General features: G+C 46.0%; 1 protein-coding gene across 2 annotated transcripts in view; it reads right to left on the bottom strand.

The window, feature by feature from the left end:
• Spred2 (sprouty related EVH1 domain containing 2) overlaps positions 1–15,886 on the bottom strand; it is a 95,454-nt gene that overhangs the window by 5,890 nt on the left and 73,678 nt on the right. For both annotated transcript variants that reach the window (XM_021656277.2, XM_060365710.1), the window contains exons 3-4: positions 11,356–11,524; positions 7,626–7,690 (exon numbers count right to left, since the gene is read on the bottom strand). In XM_021656277.2, the coding sequence (XP_021511952.1) occupies positions 7,626–7,690; positions 11,356–11,524 (234 nt within the window). The remainder of the gene's footprint in view (positions 1–7,625; positions 7,691–11,355; positions 11,525–15,886) is intronic.

The raw sequence follows: 15,886 nt of genomic DNA, 5'->3' as shown, positions 1-15,886 counted from the left end.
CCACAGGCACATGAATGAATGTGGTGCTCACAAAGACAAGCAGCCATGTACATATGCACAAAATAATAATAAAATAAAATACAAAAAGGTGTGTGCCACCACACCTCGCTTCTTTCATTTTAAATCATGTGCAAATGAGTGCTTGTGCCCATGGAGGCCAGAAGAGGGCGCTAGATCCCTGGAGCTTACAGATAGTTGTGAGCACCTAAGTTGGGTGCTAGCAGTAGTAGTAAGTGCTTTCAAACTTTGAGCCAGCTCTCTAGTCCCAGTGATTTTTTTGTTTTCATATCTCCAAAAACACATATATGCGCGCCTGCATGCTTACACACACACACACACACACACACACACACACACACACACACAATATCTCCAGGCTGGCTTGGTCTTCTGACTCTATGTCTGAAGTGCTGTGATTATAGGTACGAGCCAACATTCCTGGTTTTCCAGTCTTGAGTTTATCTTAGACATATCAAGGACCAGCCGGTATCAACGTGAAGTAGGTAGCTCAATGGGAGGAGAGGGCTGGCAGCAAGGCCTTGGGAAGAGAGGTTGGTTTTCTAAGATGCAAAAACAGTATTAGGCCACCGGGGAAGGTCTATATATTTGGTTCCTACCAGCCATGGCTGCTCCATTGGTGACCTTGGCTCCCAGGCACCTTGACAAACAAAGATGTATATTAAGTGAAAATAAAAGCTCCCCCTCCCCCTTGAGACAGGACTGTCCTCAACTCACAGAAACTGGCCTTTTCCTGGTGAGTACAACACAATGAATGGGCAAGTATTCGAGAGGCCACAGATGAAAGTAAAGCCTCAGTTGCCATGGAGACCCCAGGATACCTGAGATGCCAGGAGGGCAGCCGTTAGAGCTGGGACAAGCTGTGCTTGCTGCCAATGGCGGAGCTAGGGAACTGGGGAACTGGGACTGCCCAAGCATGCTGGGGCCGGAATACTACACACATGAGCTCCAGATGCCAGATGCTGAGCTGCAGGATTTTTTGACTTAAATTGCTAGGTTTTGTTTCTGTTTTAGTCCTTTTTATGCCCTGGTTCGACCCTTTTGGAATAAGTATGAAACTGAGACTTACAGGGGGACATCTCATTCAAACTTCCTGTCCTCTCCCTCTGCTCCGTAACTCATGGCCAAACCATAACGTAAAGTATATTAGTTCAACTCCCAAAGCTGCACAGCCCACATCGCTCCCAGAACTACAGCCTTCCAGGCTCCTACTGGGACGGCCCATTAAGCTTTGCTTATATCATCCAGCCACTCTAGCCCAAAGTCCCACAGCCTTCCACTTCTTCAAAACACAGCATGGCCAGGCCCGAGTACCGACTTCTCTGTCAGTTACTTTCCTACTGCTGTGACTTATAAAAGCTGCCACAGATTTCCTTTCAGCAGACTTCCGGTGGAAGACACTGGGTGCCACCACCCAACTCTTCCAGATTTGCTCCTATGACTATGACTACACAGCTCTTCAGCTCACATGTATGACCTACAGTTTGCCCCAACCTGCCTGGATATTCTGTTACCATTTTATTACATTTGTCTTACTAATATTTGATATAACTTGTTACTAGCACACACAATGTTAAAGCAAAAATTTAAAATAAAAATTAAGTTACTCAAAACAGAGCCAAAGAATAACAACAAATTCTTAGAAAAATGCCAAATAACCCCCTTCCATCACACAGGGGGAGACAGTCTGTCTTCAGGGTTCTGCATTCTGCATCCGCAAACTGATGATTTAAAGACTCAAGATGTTTATTGAATGCAGTCCGAAAAGAAGCGCAATTTGCAAATACTCAAAAGCCCAGCCCCCCCCCACAAACAAAGTTTGGTTTTAACGCCTGGGTGGCTGGGAGGAGCCCAAGAAGTCATAAGGGGCAACTGTAATGAATAGCCAGAAAGACATAATATGCTTGCAAAAAACGGGATGTTATAGGTTCAAGCACAGGGTATGAGGATGGACTAAGATTTTTAGTCTGGGGAAAACAGCCACAAGCTGATTCTGCTGGGGGGAAAAGTTGTATTTCCAGTGTGAAGAGAGAAAAATAAAGGACCACGAAATACACACACAGACACACACACACACACACACACACACACACACTTCTTTCTGCTGGGTTCTGGTAGAGTGTGACACCTCACACAGAACGAGCTGAGGGGCTTCTCAGTTCTGTGAAGGACAAGTACACTATTGGTACCCTTTTAAGTACACAAGGGAGAAAAGAATAGGCCAGCATCCACTCTCAGCTTGCCTGCTGCCTTTATCTCTTGCTTGTGCATGCATTTATTCTGTTGCAGCTGCTGCCGTGCCCCAAAACCCAGCTTCTTTGCCCTCTAATGGAGACTGAGGACCAGTAGGCCTCCAAGCATCCTCCAGGCCTTGAGCAGCAGATGGTAAAATATGCATCTTCCAAGTTCTGAGCACTGTATGGTGCAGACAGCTACTGCTGAACGACCCAGCCCACAGTGTGTGAACCAATCTAACAAATCCAGCCCCCTTTACGATACATATTCATGCCATCAGCTGTGTCCCTCTAGAGAACCATGAATAATACAAAGTGGTAGGCCTTCCTGTGGTCCAGCCTTAAGTAACTGTTTTGGGACTTCAAGAGCATAACATCCTCTGTAGCACGACACCCCCCCCCCTTTTTTAAGACAGGGTTTCTCTGTGTAGGCTTGGTTGTCCTGGAGTTGCTTTGTAGACCAAGCTGACTTTGGACTCACAGCAGTCCACCTGTCTCTGCCTCCCTGAGCACTGGGATTAAAGGCTTGCCCATAGCTCTGCACTTATTTGAGCAGCTCTTATCATGTATCTGCTCCTAATGTGCTATTCTTTATTAGGTGGCTATGGTGTGAATGAAAATGGCCCCCACAGACTCATAGGGACAGCCATTATTGGGAGGTGTGGCCTTGTTAGAGGAAGTGTGTCACTGGAAGTGGGGTTTGTGCTCAGATGTCTGAGCCAGGCCCAGGGGCTCACTCTCTTCCTGCTGCCTGCCGATCCAGATGTGGAATTCTCAGCTCCTCTGGCACCATGTCTGCCTGCATACCACAATGCTTCCTGCCAAGATGATAATCCACTAAACCTCTGAACCTGTAAGCCACCCCCAAAGAAAAGTTTTTCCGGAGAAGAGTTGCTATGCTTGTTTTTGTGCAGGTAAGTCTACTGGCCTGCCCTCAGGGACCTAGCAATTACTGTGTTATCACCTGCTGCCTCCAGGTGCGCCAGGTGTGTACCAGATAAAAGGGCCTGCCCACCACCCCAGCTCTCTCTGTCTCTGCATTTTCTCCCCCTCTCTCTCTGCTCTAGGAGTCCCTTTCTCTTCCTCTCTCTCTGCCCTCATGGCCTGCTTGCTGCCTCTACTTTTTCTCTAGGCCCTCCTCTCCCTTCCCCCAATAAACCTTGTTGGTATAATGTTCTTGTGGAATGTATACAATTTACCCTTGTTCATTCAAAAGCTGATTTCTCTACCCCTCTATCTGGTTTCAAACAGACATTGCATTGTGATGTTTATTCTAAGCACCACTGGTCTCAAGTTTGTGTAAACATGCCACCATTTGTTCTCTGTAATTTCAATAAAACAACCAGCCCCAATGCTGAGCAACAGAGAGAATAGGGTAGGATATCCTGGTCGGGAGGGGAGAAGAAGGAAGTGAGTGGGAGGAGTCTGAGAGGAGTGATGGGCAGGACAGGACTTGGAACCACAAGGAGAGACGAATCGGACCTAAGAGATGACTAAACGCAAATATAATGGGAGGAAACTATGAGGGCTTGGAGGTTTAGGATGGAGTAGCTACTGCCTAGCATTGTGCTCCAGGTTAATTAAATAAATCCTAGTCTCTGTGTGGTGATTTGGGTATACAGCTAGTTTAGGAATATCCACTGTTTAACTAAAAAATAAATCAACAGTAAATACTGATAACCAACGACAAAACCTCTTTATGTCAGATCTGTTGCGTGGTGTAACTCCTCAGGGGCCTATCTTGGCACTGTGGTACCTCCCCCATCACCGCATCATTATATTCCACAGCAATAAAACCCCAAAACAGCAGCTATACAATGGATCCTCTGAATGCATGCATTCTACATTTATGGATTCAATCAACTACATAAAGCAGCAACAGCAACAACACAACAATCAAAACTGGGTGTGGTAATGTCCATCTTAATCCCAGTACTCAGGAAAGCAGAGACAGGCAGATCTCTAGGGGCTATCAAAGGCAGCCAGGGGCACACAATGAAACCTTATCCCCCCCCCCAAAAAAAAAAACCAGAAAAACAAATAACACCTACATTAACTATGTAGATATATGGAATATATGTAGATATATTTTTCTTGCCACAATTTTCTAAACCATAGTTTAACAAGTATTTATAAAGCATTTACACTGTATTAAGTATTATAATCAAGAGATGTGTCAAAATATACTCAAAGATGTGTTCAGGTCACACAGGCAGTAAACAGCATGCCATTTCATTAAGGGACATGAGTACATGGTTCTGAATCCCTGTTGTTGGCTGTGGGGCCGGGGCACATGACTGCACTGTACAGTGACAGTCACATAGACCCAGGGCTCCAGCACATACTCTTAGCTGAACTCCTCCAACTTCTGGAAACCCAGAGATGGGGGAGGAGAGGGAAGAAAAGGCATGCAGTGGCTGAAACTCAGGTGTTCTCCTTTCTCCCATCTCTCTTGGTTTCCCTTCTCCCTCACACTCATCCCTCCTTTCTGGAAAAGTCAAGGTTGTATATGGTATAGCATTAGAATGCTGAAAGAGCCCCTGCTTCCCCTCTCCCCACCTCGTTTTCAACTGTTGTTGAAAAGAAGTCACTGGGTTCTAATGGGCTAAGTCAGCAACAGGAATGAATCTGGAAGGTGTTGTTAAGATGGCTGTGAAGGCCAAGAATGTCTCCAGTCTCCTCAGTCTCTCTTCTCACCAGCACCCACCTCTTCTTTGCTGGCTCCAAACCCCTTTGCCTCTGTGGGGTCCTGGAGACCGAGCTGCAGGGGGGGGTCCCGGAGGACATGCCGGAGCTACCGTATTGGTAGTGTCCACGGAGCTACCGTGTTGGTAGCCCAAGCTTATGAGGGCTTCCTCAAGACTGTCCAGTTGCCACAGCATAACAAGTGGCTTCAGCAGAGCCAGCTGAGGACAAGCCTCTCTGGAGAGAGAGAAGAAGCATCCACTGAGGGGACAGGAGGAAAAGTCTGCTTTTAGCAATGCCGGAAGTCCCTATCACCCCACGCTCACCTCTCTGTTGTGTTGTCTGGCTGGAGAAAGAACCAACCAGGCTCTCACAAGAACAGCACTAATTAATCTCTTCTGAGGGTGGCCTAACCCCTCCTACCAAGCCTCACTTCCAGGGTTCCACCAACTCTCAACAATGCCACACTGGGGACTAAGCTGCCTACATGTGAACCATTGGGGGACAAATTCCAACTGGTGTCCCCCAGTGCACAAGTTTAGCACCCACACAGTGCCCAAGTCCTGAAGAATATCGAGAACTACAAAAACGCCTGGCTCCAGAGACAGAAAACACACACACTCGATTTCTCCAGTTACAGCTCTGAGGGTTTCCGAAACACAAGTGGTCATCTCTGAAGACAATCATAATTCTCAAGAAGCAGAAAAGGGGGTGCTTAGTGGTATTTAAACCCTTTCTGATAAGAATTCCAAGTTCCAAACATTTGTCTTCCAAACACTTTTCAGAGCCCTGCATCCCCTGGGGAAGTGGCGGCCTACTCAGGCAGTGGAATGCTGCTTGGTTCCTTGGCTCACACTTCAGACTCCTCCACTGTCTTGGGATGGAACATCTAGCTGCAGCAAGCCCGTCAGTGAATGGGAATCTGACATGTCAGCCCCTCATCACTCCTCCATTTTCCCACAGTCAACAGCCTCAGAATAAAGCCAGGCCTTTCCTGGGGAAGGGAGGTACCATGTTTGTAAACAGGCAATTGACCCCCTATGCCAGGTCTACATGGGATATGATCTGTTAAGGCCCCTTTCTTGGTCTTTCCCCAGAGTGATGTGTGGATCCCCCGAGGCTTAAAGGACAAAAGAACAGAGCGGCCTCTGGCATCTATCACCCCTTCCCTTCTCCCCCTTGTCTATAAATCAGTTCTGGCAGGTAGCTGGGAAGCAGCTGTGAATTAGGCTTTTGCTCTACAGCACAGGAAACCACCTTTAACCTCCCTGCTGTTGTCTGTCTCCCCAAATGTGACAAAGGAACAGATGTAAGCAACACACCAACTGTTGGAAGGATCGGCTCGGAGCACTAGATGAAGCCTGTGCAGAGCCACATTCACCAGCCGCTCTAAGCGGGACGGCCGAGTTCATTTCCCAATGGTCCCCACTACACAGTGTTTCAGTGGCATCTGAACCATGATGCTCCACAGCTCACACTCCTGCCTCAGCCTTTGTACCTGGAGCTCCCTAGCAAGGATCCCTTTCCAAAACCCTGTGCAAACATCACTGAAGTCCTGTTCAGCCTTTCCTCACTGCAGGGTGTTTTCTGACCCCTTACCCTATGTGTACATTGAACTATCTTCCAGTCTGCCCTCTGCCCATTCTCAGGCTTTCTTGTGGGTCACACTCATTTCTGCTGGCCCTGCCACTGGCCCTGTGATCACTGGCACCTTGGCTTACACACTGAATAGTCCCAAAGAAGTGTCTTTCTTACCAATGGCCACAAACCAGAAACATAGAGAAATGAGTTTAATCAATTACTCCCAATATTTTGAAATGTGAAATTAAAACAAGCCAACAGAAACCAGCTTACAAAAGGACAGTCTAGGGGGGAACCGGGTAATTATTAAAGAAGATATGAGACATTGTTTAAGCACTGTCATTCAACCTCACTTTCTATTTTACTTTAGGTTGACAACACTGAGCCACAGGTGCTGAGAATCCCGGTGTCTCGTACTATGCAGCCTGGGTCATGACAACACCTTTCTACTTGTGGGTCAAGATGCTGGGTAGGCTTCCAGATGCACCCACTTACTGCTTCACAAAAAGTGGACAGGCAAGGCACCGCTCTTTAACTGCTTCTTCAGAAGCACGAGATTTCCGTGGAGAAGAAAACAGGAAACCATTTTGCCCCCGGGTATATCCCATTACCCGAAGTGGTGTCCAAATGCTAAGCCCTTCCCCCTAACCTAACATCAGACATTTCATTTCAGATATGGATTCACTTGCTTGGGGTCTGTGGGTATGAGAAAACATGGCCATGTGGGGTGGGTAGATGTGTGTGTCTCCTGTCCATCCATCCTTTTGGCTTTCCTTTCAGCCCTGGTATTTGCAGAAGATTGCAAGGGCAGTGGCCAACTGTCCTGGTCTGCCTGGGATTGTCCTGGGCAAACCAGAGCGGCTGGCCCCTGAACGTGCCAGGAGCCCTAAGGACCTGAACATCGATGGTCTTGGGAGTATGAGCACTGCTGAGTCACTGCAAGCAGGAGCAAAGGCCGTCAAGACTGGAATGTGAGAAGCTGGGACGACAGTTTTCTACGATAGCAACCACACTGCAACTGTAAATGCCACAGTGCAGTGTCCGTAGTGGGCAGCTTCTCTGACACTCATCACCTAATACAAGAACCAAAGGACAAAGGAAACCTACTGTAAAAACGTCATCGTCTCCGAGCTCGGCTTCGTTGTGGATAGTGGAAGATGAAGTTGTTGAGCCTAAAAAAAGAGAATGTAACAAAATCAACCAAGTTGCAGACAACTGACTTCAATCATTTAGGAAATGTCAAGTGTTGGGGTGGCTGTCCCCCCTCCTGTAGTGCTGCGGACTGAACTCAGAACCTGTGAATGCTAGGCGGGTACTCTACCACTGGGCCACAGGCACAGCCGTTAAAAGCACATTTCTCCCTCCCTCTCTCCCTCCCTCCCTTCGTTCCTTTTGGAAGTGCTAGGGATTGACCCCAGGGCCTCATGTACACCAGAGGCATTTAGCCACCTAACTACTGTCCCCAGACTTAAAAAGCCAATAACAAACAGGTGTGTTTTAATAAATTTTTTTCCCATTCTTTCAGTCCATTGACCACAGCATATAAGCACACAGGAATTCAGTGCTTTAATTGCTTCCTTGGGCTCTAGCTATGATGCTCCCTAAACTTTGCCTGCTGTGGTTCTCATTATTCTGACATATGCATGAGAGGCTGGGAGGTAAACAGAGCCTGGCCACTCCTCCGAAGGGCTCACACCAGGCTAGGCACTTGGTGACCACAAGGTCCCAGCAGAGTAGGGAAAAGCCAAAGATCTCTTATTAAGACCTACCTAGCCTAGGAGAAGCTGGATTCCCCCCTCCCCCCACCTTTTTATCTACTGATGAGGAAGTCCTGACCAACCAGCTCACCCTAGCTCTGGCACTGCACTTTCTCTCTGGCTGCACTATGGGAGCCACATTGTAAGCAGATGCTAACCAGAGGCCCATTGGCCTGGCTTTGCTTTTCCAGATCAAAATTAACGTTTCTGCTGGAAAATCCAGCTAATCCCATCATGAAATGATCTGGGGGTTCAAGGTTAATTCTCTTGTTCACCTCTTTATCCAGTCTGCAAATCAGTGCAGCACTCCCCACCCCTCTTCTTCTCCCACTAACAGGAGCCAGTAATGTTGGGTCAATTCAATAGATACATCTAAAAGAAAAACTTAGTCTTAATAAAACACATAAAATTGTGTGTGTGTGTGTGTGTGTGTGTGTGTGTGTGTATACACAGAAGGAGGGGGCGGGGGATGAGATAGAGAACAAGAACACTATGGCATTCATGTGGCTAGAGGACAACTTGTGGGAATTAGTCCTTTCTTTCCACCACGTGAGTTCCAGGACTCAAACTCAGGTTGTCAGGCTTGGTGGCAAACTCCTTTATCCATTAAACTATCTCCCTAAATCTCATTTCTTAAGCAAATGAAACAGCTTTGGTGATGACTTCTTCCAATTCTTATTTCGGCTTTACCATGCCTCAGGGTCCTGCACCTTGAATCCTGATTTGTAACTAAATTGTGCTGAGGTAAAGAATTTGAATGTTTGTGGCCTAAGGCCCTTCCATGCTGAGGTCAAAGCACTGCCAGCACAGAGCCTGAGCCCCAGGCATAAACAGTCCTTTCGATTTTCAGCAGATAAAACTACGTTGTCTCTGCACAGTCTCTAACAGTTAAAAACAGGTTGAATCAGCAGTTCATGATGTCAATGGTTCACTAGGCTCTTTCCTTTAGACATTATTAGAGGGCCTCTGAAAGAATCTGAAAGACTCTACCCAGCAAGGTATCAAAGCAGATGCTGAGACTCATAGCCAAACTTTGGGCAGAGTACAGGGAAGAAGAGGGAGATAGAAAAGACTTGGAGGGGACAGGAGCTCCACAAGGAGACCAACAGAGCCGAAAAAACCTGGGCCCACTAGATTGCTACAGAGAGTGATAAATCAACCACGGACCATGCATGGATATGACCTAGGCTCCCTGCTCAGATGTAGCCCATGGCAGCACAGTTTCTAAGTGGGTTCCCTAATAATGGGAACAGGGACTGTCTCTGACATGAACTCAGTGATTAGCTCTTTATCACCTCCCCCTGAGGGCGTGCGGGGGGGGGGGGGAGCAGCCTTACCAAGGCACAGAGGAAGACAATGCAGACAGTCCTGATGAGACCTGATAGTCTAGGGTCAGATGGAAGGGGAGGAGGACCTCCCCTATTAGCCGACTTGGGAAGGGTCATGAGAGGAGCTGAGGGAGGGTGGAACTGGAAGAGGATGAGGGAGGGCGCTACAGCTGGGACACAAAGTGAATAAACTGTAATTTATAAAAAATAAGTAATTTTAAAAGGACTTACTATTTTTTGTGTGTATGGAGCGTTTTGTCTACATCTGCGTTTGTGCACTAACTGTGTGTTTGGTGTCTCTGGAGATTAGAAGATGATCCCCTAAAAACTGGAGTAACAGATGGTCGTGAACAAGCATGTAGGTGCTGGGAATTGAACCCAGGTACCTTGGGAGAGCAGTAAGTGCTGTTTGCCACTGAGCCATCTCTCCAGACCGGCTTTGCTTCTAACCACCATTAGAAATTCACGTAATAAAATGCTTTCCCTCTTAAAATATTTCTCCTGTATGAAATAAGTCATTATTGTTAGTAATGACTGGAGGCTGTTGATAAACTGTAAGTATATTTTAAAAGCACTTTCTATATTTTTTTTTTTAAAAAAAAAAGCACCTTTTCTTTTCCTTTTCTTAACTCTGTTTTATTTCGTGTTGGCATGTTTGTGAGTGAGGGGAGGCATGCCTGTACCATGGTGCTTGCATGTGGAAGTCAGAGAGCAAGTTACGGGAATGCCTTCTCTGCTTCCTCTGCAGAGTCCAGCAATGGAACCCAGTCCAGGGATGACCAGCCAAGCCATCATGGAGGTGACATGTTACACTTTCTCTTTGGGCTTTTAGGACAGGGTCTCCCTGTGTAGTCCTGGCTCCTGGCTGTCCTGGAACTTACTGGCTGGCCTCAAACTTAAGAGATCCTTCTGTCTCTGCCTACTGAGTGCCCAAACACCCAGCATTTCATACATTTAAACATTTTAAATATTAACTTGAAATAGTACAAGAATCCCATTGTTCTTAAAAATAAAACAACAAAAAAGAATCCTCTTTTTTATTGTTTGTATACATTTGCATGCAAATAATTCTTGCTGTATAGTTCCAGCTTGTTATCTATGCATTCAAATCACATATATGGCTTAATCTCTTTTAAAATTAAAATGTGTGTGTGTGTGTATGGGTGCTGTGCCTGCATGTAAGTCTGTGTACCTCATGTGTATAGTGCCTATGGAGGCCAGAGGTAGGCTTTCGATCTCTTGGAACTTGGGTTACTGGTGGTCACTGGAAAACTTTTGGGTGCTGGGAATGCTAGAAACCTCAGCTGGTTCCTCTGCAAAAGCAGCCACTGCTCTAAGCTGCTGAGCCTTCTACCCTGCTCTGGCTTGTGTTCCTCTAATGGGGCCTTTCTAATGGAGCCTTTCTTGTTACAGATTAGCTACATGCACGACAGTAAATCATCTCAAGAGCAGCCAAAGCCCTTGTTCTCCACGGTCAGCACAGGTGAAATGGGTGAAAAGTGGAAGCCAGAGCTCCCTGCTTGTCTAATCCCAGTATATCAGCCAGCAGGGCCACTCATTCTGAACCCCTCACCTTTCCCCTGTGCTGCCTCCAACTGCTCACCTGGTGTTCGAGAAGTCTAGCACCTAATGACCTAACGGTCCCAAACCCTCCTAAAACAAGCCACAGATATCAGATGGCAGACTGTTGGAATGAAAGAGAATCAGGAATATTCCACGGTCCCACTAAGGGTACAGTGACAAATCCAGTACCTTCTATAAGGTCCTCAATGGCTTTTCTCACTCCCCTGTCAAAGGCTCGTGCATCCGCAGGACTTTGGAAAGTAAGACCGAACTTCCTATTATCAACCTTCCAATGATGAAACGTCGGATTGGCTTTGGTGTAGACCAAGTCCTTTCTGACATAGCATTCCAATACCACCTAAAGGATTGAAACACAGGCTGGTTACTTGTGGGGGAGCCATGATGGTGTCTGTTGTTAGCCCGATCGGGAACCATCACTGATGGTAACTAGCCCTGGTCTTCATATGTGTACCTCTCCACCCGGAAGAAACAGCTGATTCCCAGTGACCACTGCTCTGTACGAGAGCTCTGCTAAGCCCCACTGTCCTTGCTGTCTTCCTGTGTCACACTCCTCTTCCTCCTGCCCCCAGTGTTGGGGGCTTCTGCACTGATGGCTCTTGCCTTCCCTCCTGTCATTTCTTCTTACTACATTCACAATTACTTAGTAACTGATTAACTGTTCTCTAATGGTTTCTTATGTGTTGCTTTTGGTCCCATACTTAATGGCAAGATGTATCATAATGTAACCCTCCATCTAATACAGTGCTACTGCTGACAGACAACAGTTTATTTCATATCATAGAAGATAAGCTTTGCAACAAAGCAAATATCAACTTCATGTCCTCACTAATAACAATCCCCAACTATATTTATTCCTATAGCTTTATTACAAACTCCAAAGTGATTTTGCTGGGTTTTCATAGCTTTCATCTAGTTCTGCAAAACTCTGTCATTAACACAATGTGAACTCGTTAATCTGGGTTAAGTGAAGGCAAAGGTAAAGGCTTACCTATATCAAGGTAAACCTGAATTAAAGAATAGCACAAATTTCAAGACTATAGCGAAGCAAAAAGAAGTAATTTTCTGCCTACTACATGCTTTCTGAATTAGTAACAATATTCAAATTGACAAATTAATAGCAGCACTGAATGCTGATTATATAACACAGTATTGAAAGAGGGTGGCCCCTCACAATTCTATCCACGATTAAATTGCTTATCATGGTCATTTTCTCCTAAGTATAGCACAAGGACTAAATGTCAGCCAGCCTCATTCCAAACTGGGTAAGACCAAATAATCAAGGCTTTAACTAATAAATGTCATCCATTTTAGAACCTAAACATTTCAATTAGAAGTCTTAAGTTATTCTCACTATTCTATATTATTTTTGTCAAAACAGACAAAGAGATTTAGTTATTCTCTCTCTCTCTCTCTCTCTCTCTCTCTCTCTCTCTCTCTCTCTCTCTCTCTCTCTCAGTTACCCAGGCTAGCTTTGAACGTTCCATGTAGTTCAAGATGACTTTCCATATCCTCCTGCTCACTGGGATTACAGTTTTAGGTCACCATGCCTGGTTCATGCCATGCTAGGGATGGAACCCATGGCTTTGCGTATGCTAGGCAAGCACCCTACCAGCTGAGCCCCTGCCCCAGCCTAAGAATTAGGTAATTCGCACAAATGCAGAAGGCTCCAACCTTGTTCTTCTCCCACCCCTTATCCCACTCCTTTCCCACTGTCACAGTGAGTGCAGCCCTAGCCTTTTGTGCCTTTTTTACATACACACAGAAAGTTTGTTTACAGGATTGTAACCAATCCTGTAAATCGCTTTTGCTACTTGTATTTTGTTTTTCTTAAAATTATGTCTTGAGCTAGGTAGGGGGCTGGAGAGATGGCTCAGCTGTTGAGAATAACTGTTGGTCCTGCAGATGACCCAAGCTCAGTTCCCAGCATCCACATGGTGTCTCACCACCATCTGTAACACCAGTTCTAGGGCATCTGATGTCTTCTAACCTCCATGGGCACCAGGCACACATACAAATGGACAAACACTCATGTAAAAAAAATAGAATAAATATTTAAAAAAAAAATCATGTCTTAGGGAGTGTGTGTGTATCTATGCAGTGAAGTGGAAAAGCATATACTTACTATGCCTAAGGTTCTGTATTGGATTTCTAGCACCAGAAGAGAGAGAGAGAGAGAGAGAGAGAGAGAGAGAGAGAGAGAGAGAGAGAGAGCAAAAAACAACCAAACAACCCAAACTTTAGAGTCAGGAGGGTCGGCTGTGCGATGTTCCTCTGTGCAGATGTCAATTTATCCAACTGTGGTCCACAGAAATGGTCCCTTTCCCAGACAACGCTGCCACCTGTACTGATACACAGTAGTGTTTCCCCTGGTTTGATCTGTGGGCCTCTGAGATTCCCAGCCCCTTTCTAGGAGTCTGAAATGAGAGATTGTCACACTAGCATTTTTGCCATCTTCACTCTGTGTGGACATTTCTGCAGTTAGGGTGGAGGGTGCTAACGGCCATGCAGCAGCATGGATGCGGCAGCCCAGAGGCTCCCTGCTACTCAAAGCCGTCAGCGAGCACAAGGCCAGCTTCATTTACTCAGGTATACCCTTTACCCTCTATTTCTTGGTGTCATGGGAAGACTCTCCCACCAGCCTGGCCTGCATACACAGCTGGCACATGCTGGGTCTTCTAAGTCTTCCCTCTTCCAACCAGGGAGGAAGGACAACCATCAAGGTACTGGCTGGTAAGGCTGACTCTGAGCTCTTTCACAGCCAGAACTAATTAATTCTTTCTTTTCCCTTCTCTTCCCATCCTTTTTGGACAGGGGTCTCTCATGTAGCCCAAGATGGCCTCAGAGTCAATAAATAGCTGAGGCTGACTTCAAAGTCCTGATCTCCCTACCCGTGAATCATCATCCTTATTAAAAGATTGACTAATAGACCAAGAATGGTGAATTGAGGATTTGGCAGAGATTTTCTTGAAAATGAGCAAACTGAGCTTGCCACCTCAGAGAGAACAATGGAAGCCCCTCACCCCTAGTAATAAGATCTGAACTTCTAAGAATTAAAAAAAAAAAATACTAATTTTGGACAGTTTGCCAATAATTATTGGCAAACACTATTTTGAAATTGTTTTTATTATTATTTGACTTCATATGTATGGGTGTTTTGTCTGCATGTGTGTCTGTGGGCTACACGTCAGATCCTCTGGGACTGGAGTTCTGCGCTAATGATGTGGGTGTTAGGAACTGAACCCTGTCCTCTAGGCTGAACTGTATCCTTGAGTTTCAAATATGCATTGCAGCATGTGTGCATGCATCATAGGTTGTGTGTGTGTGTGTATACAATGCCGTTAAAGACTCAGACAGACAGAAATGTCCTAGGAGCATGAAGTAGGCATAGTAGCGCATGACTGTAGTGTAGCAGTGATTGATGTATGAGGATTGCAAGTTTAAGGCCAGCAAAGTTCAAGGCTACATAAGGAGACCTTGTCTGGAAGAAGAAAGGACTGGGGGTGTAATTCAATACCTATGCCTTTCTACCCACAAAGAATATAAAACTAAAAGAAAGGTCTTTTTTTATATACTGTAGGATAACATGTGTCACCATCCGGAAGACCAGTCTAACCCCAGAAAGGCCCGTGTTCTCTTCTCCTGGCATCCAACTCATGATGCTACAGGCTCAGGAATGAGTAAGACACTCACTAAAGGTGAATGATTAAATAGCAGATTTTCATTGAAGGGAGCATTAAAAAAAGAAGTGTGGGCTGGAAACGTAGCTTAGCTTGAAGGATGCCTTCAAATCATACAAGTCCCAGGGGCCCAGCATCAAATACACTGGGCACAGTGGCACAGGCTTGTAATCTTGGGCGGTGGAGGCATGAGGATCAGAAGTTCAAAGCCACCCTCACCTAAGCACTCAGGTCAGCCTAGACTATCTGAGTCCCTGTCTTTAAAAGCCCACCAAAAGGAGGTGCTACTGGTAGAGTTGATTCCTTTAAGAAAAGAAGAGTACAATTACAAGAAAAGAGGCCAGGTATGGTAATCCCAACACAGTTTCTTCTTAATCTCAGTATTTGGGAGGTAGAAGGAGGAGGATCAAACACGAGTCTGTGGTCAACCTGGAACTTACAGTGAGTTTCAGGCTAGCCAGGTCTGCAGTTTTCCTTTACACAGAATTTCTCGGAATAACTTGATTTTCCCTATTGCCATCAATTCTCTGACTAACTGCTTCTGAGTGGGTATCTTAGAAGCACCATCAGTTAAAAGGCTAAAATACATAACTAAAACAAACACAGAGCGTGGTGCCTTCCGGAATTGGGTTACACTGAAACAACTCCTCACACACTCCTATGAAAAAGAGTGCTTCACACCCAGCTGAGACACCGGGAACTAAGCCTCCACCCAAAGGTTAGCTAGACAGTTGTGAGCCACTGTGTGGTTGCTGGGAACTGAACTCAGGACCTCTAGAAGAGCAGTCAGTGCTCTTAAGCACTAAGCCATGTCTCCAGCCCTCCCCAACAACCTGCCCCTTTCAGAGCTCCTACAGTGGCTCGCTGCCTTACAGAACCTGGGAAATGAAAGAGATATATCTACAAATGGTGCGGGAGTAGGGACAGGAATCAGAATGTCTTGGAGCTAAACACAAGAAGTCAGGGGTAGAAAGATGAAGCACAAGCCGGTGTGTGGCTGTGTGATTTAAGACAGGAAGATG

The sequence above is a fragment of the Meriones unguiculatus genome, chromosome 12, assembly GCF_030254825.1.
Source record: "Meriones unguiculatus strain TT.TT164.6M chromosome 12, Bangor_MerUng_6.1, whole genome shotgun sequence".
Taxonomy (NCBI): domain Eukaryota; kingdom Metazoa; phylum Chordata; class Mammalia; order Rodentia; family Muridae; genus Meriones; species Meriones unguiculatus.
The sequence above is the reverse complement of the archived record's forward strand: the minus strand, read 5'-3'. Positions and strand labels throughout refer to the sequence as shown.